The 20,203-nt window shown below is 44.7% G+C and overlaps 1 protein-coding gene across 1 annotated transcript in view; it reads right to left on the reverse strand.

The window, feature by feature from the left end:
* Positions 1–847: 847 nt before the first annotated feature.
* Positions 848–20,203, reverse strand: part of LOC114664623 (all-trans-retinol 13,14-reductase-like) — an 80,004-nt gene continuing 60,648 nt past the window's right edge. Inside the window, 4 exon segments of the mRNA XM_028818811.2 lie at positions 848–1,839; positions 5,851–5,952; positions 5,955–6,009; positions 13,708–13,874. Of these exon segments, the coding sequence (XP_028674644.2) occupies positions 1,685–1,839; positions 5,851–5,952; positions 5,955–6,009; positions 13,708–13,874 (479 nt within the window). The 3' untranslated portion in view covers positions 848–1,684.

Consider the following 20,203-nt stretch of genomic DNA (forward strand, 5'->3'; position numbering starts at 1 on the left):
AGGGCCCACACAAACATGCACCTCACAGGCTGATTTAGCAATGCCAGCCCACCTAACTACTGTGGCACAGGACTTGGGTACAGAACTCACAAGTGCACTGGGGAAACATTCAGGGAGTACTTGGGACGCGAGCCCTGGTCACCTTATTACGAGGCAGCAGTGCTACTACAGCACCGGCCCAGTATAAAATCCGTACTGGTAATTTGAGTTTGGCTCCTTAATCATGGGTTCAAGTTGGGGTCTGATCGCTAGCCATTGTAGGTGCCAAGGTGGATGGGCAGGCATCCCCGGCCAGGTTGGTTGAAGTTGCCTTTCCTGGCTGGGAGGCCCACAGTGAATTGACAATGGGAGACTGGTCTATCCAGAACAATTTCTCCCCCACAACAAACAGATGGCAGTGCTCCTCTGGCAAGGACCAATATGGACACCTGCAAGGAATCATGGGATTTGTAGTACAGAGGGACAATTTTTTGCATTTATATAGCGCTTTTCTCACTCTTAATCTGCAATTGCTGAGCGCTTTTAAGGGCCTTGCTGCTCAAGGGCCCAACAGAGCAGAGTCCCTATTGGCATTTATCGGATTGAAACTGGCAACTGACATCCCCTACCAGGTTTCATGGGTTGCCACCGGAGGGTTGCTGCAGGAAGAACAACTCCTGTTTCATGGGGACTTCCACATGACCCCGCAAGTACTGCCACCATTCAGTGACATGGCACTGCCACGTTATCCCGGGTCCACCATAAAAGGGAGCCGTCCCAGCCTCGGCCAGTGGAGTCCAGAAGGTCACCTGGTGGACTGGGAGGAAGGAAACAAACATAAAGGAAAGGTACTGTGTTAATAAAACAAAAATGTTTATTTGAACCCCGGGACTGCGTTAGTTTGGGGCTCGGGTGGCGCCCCCCTACAGGTTACACTGTGGAATGTGCATGTTTTCTCCCTGACTTGAGTATTCACTCGTGGTGTGTTGTATCCCCTAAAATGGCCGAGACATGCAGGTCAGGCTAACTGGTGACTCTAAGATGGCGTTCTTGCAGTCCAGAGGAATTCCAACAAGGATCGACGGCGCCCGACGGAAATGAGGAATTGCCAAGTGGATACAGGCGGTCACCATTTATGTAAGTGGGTGAAACATAAAAGAACCTCGGAGGGAATGGCTTCTTAAAAACCAAGTAAATAAAACTAACATGATATGGGAAAAGAAGAAAAAGCTGGCGTGCGCTCTGCCCCTCTTAGCATCTTCTAATGAATTACTCAAGTCATTGCGTTGCATATGCATTGCAGCTCCTACAGGGGCAGACGGCTGCCATCTTGTAGATACTGCTGTTTTAAGAATACCCACAGGCTATGTGCCCAATGGTGGTGCCTATCAGTTGAGAGTGGGAGAAAGCAGGAGGCAATGGGGTGGCATTTTGTTGGGTGTGGAATTGGAAGTCAGTACCAGGCAGACCCTCTGCTTAAAATGACCCTGAACTGGGCCAGGAGGACCACAAAACGTCACAGGAGCAAAACATAAGCGAGCGATGGCACCACGTGGGGGAGCAAAGCCTGGACAAACCAAGAAGCAGGGGGGTGAGAAAATAAAAAACAATCAAAGTCAAACAGGAGATCCACAGAAGAGGAAAAAAAAAAAAAGACGTAAAATGATAAAAAGCAGCAGAGATGGAACGGGTGCCGGGGGGCCACTCAGCCCGCCTTCATCTTCTTCATCTCGCTCTCCTTCTCCAGCTTCTTCCGTAACCGTTCAAGATCCCAGATGACGTTACGCCCGAGAACGGTCGAAGCACAGAGCTGCGCACCGGCCAGGGCGCCTGCAAATCCGCACAGGAAAAGGTCCTGACCTGAGAAAAGAGAAAGGGGGCACGAGAAAAATTAAAAGGGGCCGACGCGGTCCGCCATGCAAGGGGGACAGTCGAGAAACGATGAGTGGCACTCAGTGGACATCCGTCTACTGGAATGAGGAACTCAACAGGCACACACACTACCAAAAAAGGAGGAAAGTACACAAATCAAGAGAGACGGGGACAGTGGCTTTGACGAAACAGAAGTGGGCCGGGTCATTTCACGGGTAAAAACGGAGAGACATGACAGGCTACACCTCAGAACACAAGTGCCATGACACCAATGATGTGGGGAGTCCTCACCTGGTCTTCTGTGACATTTCAGAACCTGCACAGGAACACGAGGGGAGCATCACAAAGTGCGGACACAAAGATGGGCCTCTCAGGAAGATTCACACAAACACACGGCGAGAGTTAATGCATCACGTCACACACATGCCAAGTGTACCAGTGAAAATTAAGAAACACATCTGCACACAAAGCCATGGGCCTCACAACTCACTCACACACACACACACACACCACACACACACACACACACACACACACACACACACACACACACACACACCACTCCTACTTTCAAGCAGGTTCACATGCAGGCGCACTCTCACACACACACAAACACACACACAGTGCCTACTTGTCAAGGGTAACAAACACACCCAACAAACAAAGCCTTAAAGCATCACAGTTCTCTCTTGTCTCTCTCTCTCTCTCTCACAGTGAGACACACACACACACAGACTTATCACAGATTGAAACATTCACCTTAATAAAATGTTAAATGCCTCTGTGCCCTTCCGGTTGCTATGTCTCTATCATTCCCACAGATGGTGCCTCACAAAGTTTTGTAATAATAGAAAGAAAATGGTAAAAGTGCTTTAAAGTGGTTTGCATTTGTCATTCCAACAGTCGCTGCTTTTACAAATCCCATACCAAATGGCATATAACAGACACGTGCACTGCATTTGTCATTCCAACTAACAGAACATCACAAGCATCTGTAGTAATAAAATGCATTGCATTTTTTACTTCAACAGATGGTACATCACAAACATTAACACTGCTTTTATGAATCCCTTACCAAGCATCATATAGCAGGGACATATGTATGGCCTTTGCCATTTCAACAGATGGTACATCACAAACATTAACGCTGCTTTTATAATTCACACCCCAAATGGTACATAACAGAGGCATGTGCACAGCATTTTTCATTCCAACAGATGGTGCATCAAAAAACATTAACATTGCTTTTACGAATCCCAAAACAAATGGCATATGCATTTGCCATTCCAACAGACACTCTCACACAAACATGGCCTTCTATCTCAAGAGTCACGCTCACACCCACATACACAAAGTCTTATGTGTCTGTAGATTCCACCACACATATATAAAGACTTCAAATATACTGTATGAAAATGCACTGTGGTGGACGGCTGGGCCCCTTACCTGGCCAGGACGCCTATGGAATGGAAGGACCAGGGGAGAGGACATGATCATGGCAATACCTCCCCCGAAACACGACAGGGGAAACCCCCGGACTGCATCGGGGCTTGGAAGCTCAACCCGGTCAGGGGGCGCCTGGACAGTTCCGGAGCCTTGTGCCACACCCGGGAGTGCGGCTGAAGAGGATCGCAGAGCACCTGGAGCACTATAAAGGAGGGCGCCTCACTCCGCTTGTCGGTTGGAAGGGGGGCAAAGCTTATGGGAGAGGAGTTGAGGTGGCAGAAGAGAGAAAGGAGAGAAAAGAGAAGGACTGAGCTCTATTATTATGGTGATTTGTGCAATCTGTCCTGGGAAGGCAACAAAAAGAAAAAAAACTGCATGTTGTTTGCAATTGCGGGCATCTCTGTGCCTGTCTGTGTCGAGGTTAGGGTGGCGGTATGTGCCCAAGGCTTTCACAGCACAAATGAAAACACACACACACACACACACACACAGAGACAGCTCTACCCGTCAACTAAAGATTCACACACAGATACACACAAAGTTTTAGCTGTCAAGACTCACAGACACACCCGCATATAAAATTTTAACGCCTCCAGACTCAAATTCATGCATGCAAACACAGAGTCTTACCCATCGAGAAGATTCACACTCACTCACATACACACAAAGGCTGGCACATCAAGATTCACACTCACACCCAAAGTCTTATATACAGTCATGGCCGAAATTACAAATGTTTTTGTATCCACATGTTTATTTCCTTTATGTGCATTAGAACAACACGAAAAAACAGAGAAGAAAAGCCAAATCTGACATCATGTCACACAGAACTCCAAAAATGGGCAGGACAAAATTATTAGCACCCTTTCCAAATTGTGGGTAAATCGTTTTATTTCAAGCATTTGATGCTCGTTTGAATTTACCTGTGGCAAGAAACAAGTGCTGGCAATATGGCAATCACACCTGAAGCCAGTTAAAATGGAGAAACGTTGACTCAACCTAGACGAGTGTGCCACACTAAGCATGGAGAACAGAAAGAAGAGCAGAGAATTGTCTGAGAACAAAAATTGTGGAAAAAATATCAACAATCTCAAGGCTACAAGTCCATCTCCAGAGATCTTCATGTTCCTTTGTCCACTGTGCGCAACATAATCAAGAAGTTCACAACACATGGCACTGTAGCTGATCTCCCTGGACGTGGACGGAAGAGAAAAATTGATAAAAGACTGCAACGGAGGATAATCCGAATGGTGGATAAACAACCCCAATCAACTTCAAAACATAGTCAAGCTGTTCTGCAGACTCAGGGTGCAACAGTGTCAGCTCAAACTATCTGTCAACATCTGAATGAAATGAAACGCTATGGCAGGAGAGCCAGGAGGACCCCACAGAAACCTAAAAAAAGCCAGACTGGAGTTTGCCAAAATGTACTTGAGGAAGCCAAAATCCTTCTAGGTGAACGTGTTGTGGACAGATGAGACCAAGGTAGAGCTTTTTGGTAAAGCTCATCATTCTACTGTTTACAGAAAACGAAATGAGGCCAACGAAGAAAAGAACAGAGTAACCTGCAGTCAAACATGGTGGAGGTTCTAAGATGTTTTGCTGCCTCTGGCACTGGATGCCTTGACCTTGTGCAAGGTATCATAAAATCTGAAGACTACCAAAAGATATTGGGGCGCAATGTAGGCCCCAGTGTCAGAAAGCTAGGTCTGCGTCAGAGCTCATGGGTGTTCCAGCAGGACAATGACCCCAAAACATACCTCTAAAAGCACCCAGAAATGGTTGAAGACAAAGCGCTGGAGAGTTCTGAAGTGGCCAGCAATGAGTCCGGATCTAAATCCGATTGAACACTTATGGAGAGATCTCCAAATTGCTGTTGGGAGAAGGCGCCCTTCAAATCTGAGAGACCTTGAGCAGTTTGCAAAAGAAGAGTGGTCAGAAATTCCAGTTGAGAGGTGTAACAAGCTTGATGATTGTTATAGGAAGCGCTTGATTTCAGTTATTTTTTCCAAAGGGCGTTCAACCAAATATTAAGTAGAGGGTGCCAATAATTTTGTCCAGCCTGGTTTTTGAGTTCTGTGTGAACTGATGTCAGATTTGGCTTTTCTTCTCTGTTTTTTTGTGTTGTTCCAATGCACATAAAGGAAATAACGTTGTGGATACCAAAACATTTGTAATTGCAGCAATTTTCTGGGAGAAATGGGGCATCTTCAAGGAAAATTCCAGGGGTGCCGATAATTTCGGCCATGTCTTATCTGTCAGGCAGACTCTCTCTCACTCACACACACACAGCCTTAACACACCAACACTCACACTGACACACAAAGTCTTACCTGTCACGCAGGTTCCAATTCACACCACAGTCAGAATGTCACCGGACTCTGAACACGTCACAATATTGATAACTGCTACTGCAGAGCAAACCAATCATGCAGACTCTCTCTCTCTCTCACACACACACACACACACACACAGACCCCTCTATCCATTCAGCACACCTGCGGCACTCCCACCTCTCCATTAGTTCTACACGCCCGCTTGCACAAAGCTTACCTGTCAAGTAAAGATTCTTCACAGGCGTCTTGGCACGGATCCCAGCACACACCTCTGGTCGGAACCGGGCCAAGTCATGATCACAGCCATAATATTCACCCGGGGGGCTGCTATGTAATGTTGATTGGTGAGGGGGGTCCCCGCATCTACAAATTCAATCTGCAGAAGGACACGGAGAAGTGCAACAGCATGTCACCGACTCGACTGGCAGCTGCACATATGCATCCCTAAAGCCACCAGGGTGAGAGGTCCGCTGCGGCCAACATAAGCTCGTCACTTCCTGTTTAGCCAACATGTAGAAAATCATAGCGACAGGAGGGTGCCAGGATGGACCCAGAGCACCACTGGCCTACACAGCAATGTAAATTGTGCCATAAATCTGCTGTCATATTGTTGATTAGCATGTCACTGTACTTGGCACATGTGATGATGCCAAGTCTAAGAAACCAATAACTTTACACTTGACCAGTGGCGCCCCCTATGGCTACTTTTCAACCTGCCAACACCTTTCAAAAACTTTACGTCTTTACCCCATAAAATAGACCAGACTTGAGCAACACCCCCCACCCCAACCCAATTCAGAGACAGAAGCAAACATGTGGTGCCCAACTGTAAGGGCTCCAGGACAGGTCACCAGGTCACACACACAGTCACAGGGCACCAGTTTAGAAATGCCATAAAACTGAACTGTCATGAAACTTTTGCAATGAATAGTAGCTCTGAAAATGTGAATATTTTGTACTGTTATTTTATTTATTTAGTATGATGCCATTTTGTGGGAAGCACTGCTACTTCTCAATAAAGAGACCAGAGTTTGCATCCTGGGTCCTCTCCCTGCATGAAGTCTGCATGTTCTCTCCGTGTCTGTGTGGGTTTCCTCGGGGTGCTCCTGTATCCTCAAACAGCCCAAAGACACGCAGGTGGATTAGCAGCACGAAATGTGTGTGTGTGTGTGTGCCCTGTCCAGGGTTTGTTCCCGTCTTGTGCCCTATTGCTAGCTGGGTTAGGCTCTGGGACCACACGCGAACCAGTTCAGGACAATGACTGACTGGCTGACTCCATTTTGTTTTCCCTTTGGTTCAGTTGCTAGGCACGTCACAACAGGAAGTGGCATCGTGTGATGCAAGCAGATGAACGCTTTCAAAGATGGCGCTGCACCAAAGATTTTGAATGCCTTAAAACACGGGTCACACCAAGTCTGGTCCTGGAAGACCACCGTGGCTGCAGGTTGTCATTCTAACCCTTTTTTAACGAGTGCCCTGTTTGTGCTGCTAATTAACGTCTTGTGAATTCATTTTAATTGACTTGCTTTTTTAAAAATTTGTTCCCCTGAATTTCTTCATCGTTCCCCTGTGTTGCTTCATTTCTTTCCTTAAGTGGCACCCAAACAAAAATGAAATGTGAAGTGAGTGAGCCGACAGAAGACCACCTAAGTCAGGGGCCTCAAACTCTAACCAATTTCACTCCAACCAGCTGCTTAATAAGGCGCCGAGTCTTGTCGTTAATTAAACTCGTTCTTTAATTCTGTGGCTTGTTTCTACTCTCATTATGCCACAGCAGACATCTCCAAAATTGTGGATTTTCTCTTTTTTGTTAAAATGCTGTGTGGACCTGAGCAGATCGACATTCCCGAGACCTTCACCTTTCTTAATTTTCAGATCTTGTATGATGGACACCAGTTGTTTTGGCTCATTTTGTATCTCATTATTATTTGGCTGCTAAGTAAGGAAAAAGAAACAATTAAGAGGTCAGAGTCTTCAATAGCAGGTCAATTAAAATGAGTTGAAAAGAAGCAAAAAACAGAAAAAAAATTTTTAAAAAAAATTAAATGAAAAAAAAAATTAGCAGCAAAAACAGGTCACTCATTCAGAAAAGGGTTAGAAGAATGAAAACCTGCAGCCATGGTGGTCCTCCAGGCCCAGAGTTGGCAACCCCTGCCTTAAAAGACGAATTTTCAGTGTATTTAGTGGTTTGGTGTGTTAAGGACTACGACCCTTAGCTGCTTACACTCCATTTTACACTCCGCTTTGGTTCTCTCCATTTATTCTGCAACTTTGATCTCAGCCTGTTTCAGAAGAACATTTCTTTTGTTTTGATCTCTTCATTTTTTCCGTTCGTCTCCTGATCCATTTTCAAACATTTTCTGCCTATTCTGTGATGGATGAACATTGTCTTGGAGCAGCTGCTATGGGATTCTAGTTGATTAAAAAGAATCTCCACGTACATTCTGTAAACAGGCCAGGTAAAACATTCACCAAAATAACACACATTTGTGGTGGTTTGGGGGGGGGGGGGTGGTATGGGGTAGTGAGAAATGGAGCGCCTGGAGGAAAACGTATAGAGACATTGGGAGAATGTGCAAACTCCACATGGGCAACAACAAATGCAAGGGGATTGACCTCAGGACCCTGAACTCGAGGCAGACCCCCATACCTCCCCCCCTTTACCTCTTGTCTATTTAAGCCGACATTGACCGTCTTGTCAAAGGAAGCATCCTATGTGCACACAACCCTGGCAGGAACAGACGGTGCCTCCGTCTCAGATTTGGCATTGCTGACGCCAACACGAGCAGACAGGGCTCAGCAGCAGGGTCACGAAACACACCACTGTAACTAGGCTTAAGGAGACTCCCAGTACAGATCTTTACAGTAAATGTGAGTACACCCCTCACATTTTTGTAAATATTTTATTATATCTTTTCTTGGGGACAGCACTGAAGATATGAATCTTTGTCACAATGTAATGTAGTCCGTGTACAGCTTGTATAATGTTGTAAATTTACTGACCCCTCAAAATAACTCAACACACAGAGCCATTAATGTCTAAACTGCTGGCAACAAAAGTGAGTACACCCCTCAGTGAAAAATGTCCAAAATGTGCCCAAAGTGTCCATATTTTGTGTGGCCACCATTATTTTCCAGCACTGCCTTAACTCTCTTGGGCATGGAGTTCACACAAGCTTCACAGGTTGCCACTCCTCTGACTGAGCTGATGGATGTTAGAGACCTTGCGCTCCTCCACCTTCCCCACAGATGCTCAATAGGGTTTAGGTCTGGAGACACGCTTGGCTAGTCCAGCACCTTTACCCTCAGTTTCTTTAGCAAGGCAGTGGTGGTCTTGGAGGTGTGTTTGGGGTCGTTATCATGTCCAGTTTCCGAAGGGAGGTGATCATGCTGTGCTTCAGTATGTCACAGTACATGTTGGTACTGATGGTTCCCTCAATGAACTGGAGCTCCCAGTGCCAGCAGCACTCATGCAGCGCCAAACCATGACACTCCTACCTCCATGCTTGACTGTAGTCAAGACACGCTTGTCTTTGTACTCCTCACCTGGTTGCCGCCACACACACTTGACACCATCTGAACCAAATAAGTTTATCTGGTCTCATCAGACCACAGGACATGGTTCCAGTAATCCATGAATGTTAGTCTGCTTGTCTTCAGCGAACTGTTTGAGGGCTTTCTTGTGCATCATCTTTAGAAGAGGCTTCCTTCTGGGACGACAGCCATGCAGACCAATTTGATGCAGTGTGCGGCAGGCATATGGTCTCAGCACTGACAGGCGGACCCCGCACCCCTTCAACCTCTGCAGCAATGCTAGCAGCACTCATACGTCGATTTTCAAAAGACCACCTCTGGATATGACGCTGAGCACGGGTACTCAACTTCTTTGGTTGACCATGGCGAGGCCTGTTCCGAGTGTTAAACTCTGTATGGTCTTGGCCACCGTGCTGCAGCTCAGTTTCAGGGTGTTGGCGATCTTCTTATAGCCGAGGCCATCTTTATGTAGAGCAAAAATTCTTGTTTTCAGATCCTCAGAGAGTTCTTTGCCATGAGGTGCCATGTTGAACTTCCAGTGACCGGTATGAGAGAGTGTGAGAGCGAGAACACCAAATGTAACACACCTGAGATCTTGTAACACGAGCGCGTCACATGACATCCGGGAGGGAAAATGGCTAATTGGGCACAGTTTGGACATTTTTCACTTAGGGGTGTACTCACTTTTGTGAGATACTATATATATATATATATTATATATATATAATATATATATATAATACGCTACCGTGGCTGGCTGTTTGTCTGTCCAGGATTTTAAATCACCTGTAGATCTCAAACCGTTTCACCTATCGACCTGAAATTTGGTCCACATATACTATATACTGTACTTCTGTTCCACCCGGCCATCGGACCTTACTTTTTTTCTATGTTAAATAATGTCTTATTTTAATTTCTTGTCTTTTATTTTTCTTTTCTTCATTATGTAAAGCACTTTGAGCTACTTTTTTGTACGAAAATGTGCTATAGAAATAAATGTTGTTGCTATTGTACGTGACCCCTACTGTCTGCTTTCTGGATGATGATTGACCTCCAAGGTTATTCCTGTTTTTATTTTACTGTAGAATCAACTCTCGGCAGTGGGCAGCAGGGCGGCCATGCGGCACATGTGTACGGGCGGTATTTTCATTCCCTACCACCTTCGCCATCAATTCCCCTTCCTCTTCATATCTTAAATCATTATTGAGACAGATTGAAGACTTAAGTGCCAGCTTAAGTGGAAAATTAAGAAAAACATACTAAGTAATTGCAACACATAAATTGACTTAATCAGATTTAACGCGAAAATATTGTAGCGGGGCCACATAGGTATTGTTGTTTATAGTGTTTGCACCCAGTCGCGTCTCGTCACAGCACCCCGTCTAAACTAATATGTGTTTGTTTAAATGTTGTTCCCATAATGAGAAACGGGGAAGGATGTTGCGGGGAGGCAGCGACCCCTGGACACGTCAGTACCAGAGTTTTGCCAGTTGCTGCCGGCTCATCATTATTTAAACGGTCAGGAGGGGACAGAAGGAGACAGGAAGGAGAGAGACGGAGATTTCAACTACGACAACCGATCATCATTTTTCTGCCATTATTTATATTGCGCCTGAATCACTACAACACAGTCAGCACCAGAAACCCCGGGATTGGACATTATTATTATCCATTCGCTGAGGAAGCACGGCGAGATTGTTCTGTTTTACTCAGGAGAATCAGACACAACCATTTTTGATCAGCCATCAGTGTTCTGGACAGTTATTTCACGTTCATCGACATTCAGTAATCCATCCATTGGTATTATTTGTATTGTGTGTTTGTTATACGTGTGCAGGGGCAAAGGAGGTTGCGTTATTGTATATGTGGTGTTTTCACTTTGTTGGTTTGGTGGAGGAATATATATATAGTTATTATACAGTGCATCTGGAAAGTATTCCCAGCGCATCACTTTTTCCACATTTTGTTATGTTACGGCCTTATTCCAAAATGGATTAAATTAATTTTTTTCTTCAGAATTCTACACACAACACCCCATAATGACAACGTGAAAAAAGTTTACTTGAGATTTTTTGCAAATTTATTACAAATAAAAAAACTGAGAAAGCACATGTCCATAAGTATTCACAGCCTTTGCCGTGAAGCTCCAAATTGAGCTCAGGTGCCTCCTGTTTTCCCTGATCATCCTTGAGATGTTTCTGCAGCTTCATTGGAGTCCACCTGTGATAAATTCAGTTGACTGGACCTGATTTGGAAAGGCACACACCTGTCTATAGAAGGTCCCACAGTTGACAGTTCATGTCAGAGCACAAACCAAGCATGAAGTCAAAGGAATTGTCTGTAGACCTCCGAGTCAGGATTGTCTCGAGGCACAAATCTGGAGAAGGTTACAAAAAAATTTCTGCTGCTTTTGAAGGTCCCAATGAGCACAGTGGCCTCCATCGTCCATAAGTGGAAGAAGTTCGAAACCACCAGGACTCTTCCTAGAGCTGGCCGGCCATCTGAACTGAGAAATCAGGGGTGAAGGGACTTAGTCAGGGAGGTGACCAAGAACCCGATGGTCACTCTGTCAGAGCTCCAGAGGTCCTCTGTGGAGAGAGGAGAACCTTCCAGAAGGACAACCATCTCTGCAGCAATCCACCAATCAGGCCTGTATGGTAGAGTGGCCAGACGGAAGCCACTCCTTAGTAAAAGGTACATGGCAGCCCACCTGGAGTTTGCCAAAAGGCACCTGAAGGACTCTCAGACCATGAGAAAGAAAATTCTGTGGTCTGATGAGACAAAGATTGAACTCTTTGGTGTGAATGCCAGGCGTCACGTTTGGAGGAAACCAGGCACCGCTCATCACCAGGCCAATACCATCCCTACAGTGAAGCATGGTGGTGGCAGCATCATGCTGTGGGGAACTGGGAGACTATTCAGGATAAAGGGAAAGATGACTGCAGCAATGTACAGAGACATCCTGGATGAAAACCTGCTCCAGAGAGCTCTTGACCTCAGACTGGGGCGACGGTTCATCTTTCAGCAGGACAACGACCCTAAGCACACAGCCAAGATATCAAAGGAGTGGCTTCAGGACAACTCTGTGAATGTCCTTGAGTGGCCCAGCCAGAGCCCAGACTTGAATCCCATTGAACATCTCTGGAGAGATCTTAAAATGGCTGTGCACCAACGCTTCCCATCCAACCTGATGGAGCTTGAGAGGTGCTGCAAAGAGGAATGGGCCAAACTGGCCAAAGATAGGTGTGCCAAGCTTGTGGCATCATATTCAACAAGACTTGAGGCTGGAATTGCTGCCAAAGGGGCATCGACAAAGTATTGAGCAAAGGCTGTGAATACTTATGGACATGGGATTTCTCAGTTTCTTTATTTTTAATAAATTTGCAAAAAACCTCAAGTAAACTTTTTTTTTATGGGGTGCTGTGTGTAGAATTCTGAGGAAAAAACAAATTTAATCCATTTTGGAATAAGGCTGTAACATAACAAAATGTGGAAAAAGTGATGTGCTGTGAATGCTTTCCGGATGCACTGTACTTCGGGGATTTGTATTATTGTATCTGGCATTGTGTTTTATTTAATAGATTTCTACACTTATTTTACATATCTGCTTTTGTTTGCTAGTATTTAAACTGTCAATTTTGGGGGATAATATTTGTGAGAGGTACGGCTTGGTATAGGTAGGTTCTCCTCAGCAATTTATCCAGGCCAGAGGTCCTGGTAGTGTGGCTGCCGGCTGGGTAAGGGGTCGGCCGTTACAAGATGCCGACAGAAGAAGAGAAGAAGCAGGCCGCTAGAGTCGAGAAAAGAAGAGCTGCTCAGGACGCAGCAAGTGCATCAACCGCTGAGCAAACGAATGGTAAACATACAGAGAAAGAAAGAGGATGAAAACTAGGATTGCACAAGTCAAGTGGATTCACTGCACGTTATGGTGTAGTACGCCGTTACTAGTACTGTACATTATCTGAACATGATGAGCCGACACTGAAAATGCACTGTGATGAATTCTCACTTAAAAGCTGTGAATTGGTGAACTGGTTAGATGTCTACAGGGCATGCTGAGCCATGTGTTCAGTGCAGGCCGCATGCTCCTTCAGGGAACGATTTCTTCCAACTATTACTAGTCTAAAAATAATAAATGATCTTATGTTACTGAAGTTGTATTCTAGTTAATTCATACTATTTAGCATATTCTGAGCAAAACACGGCCACATTTATTTTCTTTTTTTATGCTTGGCACCCATATCCACCATTACATGCACACATTGTCCTGTGCCAGGACTCTCCACTTCATACCTCCAGCCTCAGTCCCCTGAATGACGTCACAGGGGCTCCAGCTGGAGGTCTACACCTAGATCCTTCTCACCAAGACTGCCTTAGTCACAACACGTACTGTCAGGTGTACACAAGATGCACGTTGTTAATGCTGTTTAACAAAATCGCTCATTTTGGTGTATACAATAAACCTACAGTGAAGCTACGTCCAACAAAAAGAATGGCCAAGAAGCCAACTCTACTGGATGGCCTTGGAATTTCAGCCTACCTTATCTTTTATTAAGGGGTACACATCGATGGCTGCATTGAGAAGGCTTTGGATGAATGCCTCTTTAAGGTTCTGGTACTCTGCTGCCCTCTGGCCAACTTGTTCCTTTTCCCAGTCTTTGAACCAATCAAAGCTGACAAATGTCAGCATCGTCAGGGTGGACTTTCCTGAAGTGAAAGAAAAAGACAAGAGAGTGAGGTCTGAGGGTCAGCGTGTATGCCTTATGAGAAGGACTTGGGAGTCGTAGTGGACCTTTCGCTATCGACTTTCAGACAGTATTCAGAAGCTATTAAGGCGGCTAACAGAATGTCAGGTCATATAGCGCCTTGATGTGTGCAGTACAAGTCACAGGAGGTTCTTCTCAAGCTTTATAACACACTGGTGAGGCCTTATCTGCAGTCCTGGGTGCAGTTTGGGTCTCCAGGGTACAAAAAGGACATAACAGCACAAGAAAATGTCATGAGAAGAGCGACCAGGCTGACAATGGGGCAAAAGAAGATGAAATTTAATGTCAGTAAATGTAAAGTATTACATGTAGGAAGTCCAAATGTGAAGCTTGAATACACAATAGGAGTTCTGTTGAGTTATGAGGAAAAGATTCAAAGAGCTGAACCCAAAATGAGATGAACAGGAGACCTGATGTGTGGAGTACAAGTGCAATTTATGCTTTATAACACACTGGTGAGGCCTCATCTGGAGTCCTGGGTGCAGTTTTGTTCTTCATAAAGACATATCAGCACTAGAGGAGGTCCAGAGAAGAGCAACAGGGCTGATTGAGGACCATAGGAGATGAATTATGAGGGAAGATTAAAAGAGCTGAGCCTTTACAGTTTAAACAAAAGAAGATGAAGAGGAGACCTGACTGAAGTGTTTAAAATGATGAAGGGAATTAGTCCAGTGGATCGAGACGGTGACTTTAAAATGAGTTCATCAAGAACACGGGGACACAGCTGGAAATGTAAGGGTAAATTTCACATTAGGAAGTGTTTCTTTGGACAGAGAACCATAGATACGTGGTATAAGCGAGCTTTGTTGGGTTGAATGGCCTGCTCTCATTTAACTCTTTCTAATGCTCTAATAAATCCAGAGAGTCGTCAGAAGCCATTAAGAAGACTAACAGACTGTCAGGTTATATAGCGCCTTGACGTGTGGAGTACAAGTCACAGGAAGTTCTGCTCAAGCTTTATAACACACTGGCGAGGCCTCATCTGGAGTCCTGGGTGCAGTTTTGGTCTCCATGTTACAAAAATGACACAGCAGCACTAGAGAAAGTCCAGAGAAGAGCAACTCTGCTGATTGAGGGCTACAGGGGACGAGTTATGAGGAAAGATTCAAAGAGCTGAGCCTATAAAGGAGATGAAGAGGAGACCTGACTGAAGTGTTTAACATGACGAAGTGAATCAGTGCAGTGGGTCAAGACGGTGACTTTAAAATGAGGTCATCAAGAACACGAGGACACAGCTGGAAACTTGTGAAGGGGAAATTTCAAGCAAACATTAGGAAGTTTTTCTTTACACAGAGCTACCACGAAGCGTAGTGGACAGTAAAACTTTAGGGGCCTTCAAAACTCGACGATGTGATTTTGAAGAATTGAGTGGACAGGACTGGCGAGCGTTGTTGGGCTAAACAGCCTGTTCTTTTCCCAGATTGCTCTGCAATGGATTTAATTTGGCTTTTTAATACTGGTCAACAAAAAAGGACTCTTTAATATCAGAGCACAAATAGACCTCTGGCAAAGTGGCCTAAATTAATTACAAATACAAAGTACAAAATACTTCATTATGTAAGTATTCACTGCATTCAAATCAGTATTTGTCAAAAAAGCCAAACTAAATCCACTGAGATTCAATGCTGTATACCAATAAAATGTGAAACCATCTGGTTGGGAGGTTGGGGAAAGACTTTTTACAGGCACCACAATGGCCTCTGTTTGGATGCACTCTCTGGATGTAGACAGTGATCTATCCACGTTCACCAAAGATCACTAAGGGTCCATTTATACTTCACGCTCAGAAGGCGGACAAACACGCATCATGGCTGCCATGTCCTCTGAGCAGGTCCTCAAAAATGAACGCAACGCGTGCACGAGTTGCAGTACCAGAAAAAAGTCGGGGGGGATTGCAGCGTCATCAAATCGGAATGTGACATCAGAGTCTCCGTTTACTAGAAAGCCGCTTTGAGGATCCTCAGGGATTGATGTGCCTGCTTCGATGTTTGATGAATGGTTCGATGTGGTGAAGCAAAATGCCGACATAGGAATGCATTCGTGGTGCTTTTATACTCAAGTGTCGCATACTCCTCATCGTAAGGACACATTTTGAAAAGTCTGACATACAATGTTTAATTTTTTTTTGCACCTTCACAACAGCATCAGAATGTTTAAAAAAACAACTCAAAACTCGTCTGTCCAGGAAGGCTTTTAGCTCTACTTGACTTTATTACCCTTCTCTCAGTTTACCTCTCTGTTAAGATGCTCATGTAACCTGTGTGTGTGTGCGAGACCATCAATTATGTTCTCTGTTAGGCTTTTTCTCTGAATGTACTGTCTTAATCTTCTTTATTTATTTATTTATCTGGTTTAGTACAATGCTACAGTTGTTGCTTTAAAGTTTATGAACCCTTTAGATTCTATATATATAATTCACTAAGCAGCTGCCAGCGCAAGCAAGACTCCCATGGAGCATGCAGGACGAAGCCACGCCCACCAACTCTAAGACCATTGGATACGACGACAACTTGCAGAGCCACGCCCACCAACTCTGATGCAGCAACTCACAAAACAGGGCGTCATTCGTGTTTGTCTCTGCTACACTCCACATGCACCTCTGAGCCACGCTGACTTTTCATTATTCTTTTCGGTTACGACGCATGACCACATCCACCATCGCAAACTGTTTTACATGCCACGGTCTTAAGAGTTGGTGGGCGGGTCTCCGTGAGTTGCTCTTGCGAGCGGGCACATGACCAGGCGGTGTGTATGCTTCGAGAACGAGGGTGGACGCGGCAGGACCACCTAAGAAGAGGTATGTTTGTCGCGGATGTGAATCGCTGTATGCAGCGTGTAAAACGGTTTGCGAGGGGTATCCCATGGTCTTAGAGTTGGTGGGTGAGTCTCCGTGAATTGCTCTTGCGAGCGGGCACATGACCAGGCGGTGTGTATGCTTCGAGTCAAGTCAAGTCAACTTTATTTATAAAGCACTTTATATACAACAGCTGCTGACCAAAGTGCTGAACATAGACTAAAATAAATTTTAAACAAAAACAAAATAATAAATAAGTAAATGAAATACAATAAATAAAACTAATTAAAACATAGTAAAAACAACTAAACAGAGTTAAAACAGAGTAAAATCAATTGCTCACACAGGATCAAACGCCAAAGTGTGAGGGCAGACGTGACAGGACCTCTAAGAAAAATCATGTTTGTCGCGGATGTGAATCGCTGAATGAGCGTGCAACGGCGGTCCTCCAATTGTCAGTCACGGACAATTGTATGTTGCCCTCTCCAGAGTTCCATCTTTTCATTCACCTACAGTCGTATTCTCAAACCCACCTCATTTGGACAACTGTGTCTTTTAGGAAGTGTTCGCCCATCAATACATAATTATGCAGCGTATGCTACGCCGCGGGTTGGCTAGTTTTCTATATTTCTGCATAAATACGACCTAAAACATCATCAGATTTTCACTCAGCTCCTAAAAGTAGATAAAGAGAAACCAGTTAAACAAATGAGACAAAATGATAATACTTGGTCATTTATTTATTAAGGAAAATGATTGAATATTAAATATTTGTGAGTGGCAAACGTATGTGAAGCTCTAGGATTAGCAGATAGTTTGAAGGTGAAATTCAAGTCCGGTGTTTTCAATCAATGGGATGACAATCAGGTGTGAGTGGGCACCCTGTGTTATTTAAAGAACAGGATCTATCAAAGTCTGCTCTTCACAACACATGTCTGTGGAAGTGTATCATGGCACGAACAAAGGAGATTTCTGAGGACCTCACAAAAAGAGTTGTTGATGCTCATCAGGCTGGAAAAGGTTACAAAACCATCTCTGAAGAGTTTGGACTCCACCAATCCACAGTCAGACAGATTGTGTACAAATGGAGGAAATTCAAGAGCATTGTTACCCTCCCCAGGAGTGGTTGACCAACAAAGATCACTCCAAGAGCAAGGCGTGTGTAAAAACATAAAAAGATGTAATTGAACAAAATGTATGTGTGTATAGAAAATAGGACAGAATGATGAAACTTGTTTGTGTTTTGCGTACGTGACAAAAAGCATGTATACTTTCTGGAAGTTTTCTTTTGATAATGTGTGTGACAAGAAAATATACCTTTAGGGTAATGACTTTACAAAATTGGAAAAGTACAATGAGTCAGGACGCTATTTTTATTGCTTACGTGGTCAACGATCAGGAGATTAGAAAGGTATAAAAGAACAAGGACATCTGCGCTCGAGGCAGATGAAGCGCGGTGTCCTAGGACTGTGTTTCTCTGACATTTTACCCTTGTCTGGTATGTATTAATAAAAGGTTTTGACTAATTTTAATTTTCTTCTCTGTCTTCAGTCACAAAAAGTGTCCACAGTTTTTGGCGCCCGGACGTGGGGCAAGAGACGGCCGGTCGACTCCTCCAGCGAGACCATTTCAGTGATCCGTCTTACCAGCGGACTGCCGTCAACTTGAGTACTCCGGCAGCAGAGCATGCAGCTCCGGCAAAAGTTAGGACTGCCCTGTCCTGAAACAGTTCTTGCGTGAGGAGTCCCTGGTCTCCTCTTTGCTACATCCACAGTGACTGAACGGATTTCCAGACAGAGCTTGCACACTTCCAGACTGGGGTAAGCACCGGGGGATTTCCGAACATTTTTTTTATTTTCTAAATAACGGGAGGGCGAGTTTCCTGTTGACCGTCTAGTCATACTCATATCTCAACGGGTTGCTTAAGGTGATGGAGACTTGACCCAAGCAGTTTGACGCATACGAAAGGTCTGACGAAAGGATACTGGCCTCACCCATATCCTAGACTCGGCTGGACGTATTGATGTAGTATTCTGCTGAACCGAATCGGACACGAAGTCACCTGAGCTGGAATCCGGGGATGTGAGCGGACAGGCTAACGGGACGAGTAACGGGGTGGTATGGAAATATAAACCGAAAAGAGCACAGATTGCAGGATTGCTGTTAGGAACGGAATGATACGTAGCGCTATGGAAGATATGTAGCGCTATGGAAAATAAATAAATCTACATACGGAATAAGCAACAATACCGTGTTCTCCTGGGAACTGGAACAGGACCGATAGTTAGGTGTCTCCCCTTGGAACTAAGAAGGGAACAGTAAGGGAATAGTGAGTGGCACACTTAATACCTCGCTGATTCATACGTACACAAGGGATTAGGCGAATCAGTATATAGTTGGAAAATTAAATACAGAACCCGGGAGGGTAAGGGAACATAATGGGAACTTATAACAGTAAGCCTGTTAATCGCCGCACAGGGGGATCAAAATCATTAATGCTGGAAGAATTATTTTCGGAGGATCAACAGACGCCCCGTAAAAATGGGTCTCCTAGGAAATTTATAGAAAAGAAGACAGGTTTAGATTTCAAGAAGGCATGTAGGAAATGGAATAGACAGAGTGGTGGGCGTTGGCCGATAGAGGGGACAGGAGATGGAAGTGAAATACAAGAAGTCAGGAAGATCCTGTGTAGGAATAAGCAGGGTTGTTGTAATAGTGGACCGTATCGAATGGATATGTTCGATAGATGGGAATTAGTAATAAAAGACAGAAATTTAGAAGCAGTACAGAAACAGAATGATTTGTTGCGGGCAAATGAAGGAAAGGCTAAAAAGGAGAAAGAGGAATTACTAATTACATTACAAAAAGTTCAGATAGGCACTGAACCACAGGCAGATGGGAGGAAAAGGAAGAATAATCCAAATAAAGACCCCCTTTATCCTATTATTTTTTCCCCTCCTCAGTACCAACCTCAGGCACCTCCATTATCCCCTCCTCTATCCCCCATTCCGACTGCCCCCCCTGCACTACAACTAGCAGAAGTTTCCCCTGATGATTCCCCAGGCACAGATCACTATGACCCCTCAACCCATCGTAATGACCCACCCTGTACTAGACAAACCCCCGTCTCCAAATGCACTCGAAGTCACAAACCAGCTCCAACTTTTTTCTCTTCTGATCCTTCACCTTCACTTACTTGCCCTTTAATAGAAGTTCCCAATCCCCATTATAACCCTGCCCATCCAGCTGGACCCCAAAATCCCACAACAGTTATGATAAATCGGAATTGGGACATCCAAGAACTAAAAGATGTCGTGAATGCACTTCCAGATCCAAAGGAAGTAGGAGGATTAAAATTTGTTGAACAACTTGATCAGTTAGATAGCATGTATAAGCCTAACGCTGCTGAATGGACCCAGGTACTTCGTCGAAAGCTTGGGACCACATGGGCCACTGTTAGCAGGGGTGTCCGCAAT

This window comes from Erpetoichthys calabaricus, chromosome 14 (genome assembly GCF_900747795.2).
Source record: "Erpetoichthys calabaricus chromosome 14, fErpCal1.3, whole genome shotgun sequence".
Classification (NCBI taxonomy): Eukaryota; Metazoa; Chordata; class Cladistia; order Polypteriformes; family Polypteridae; genus Erpetoichthys; species Erpetoichthys calabaricus.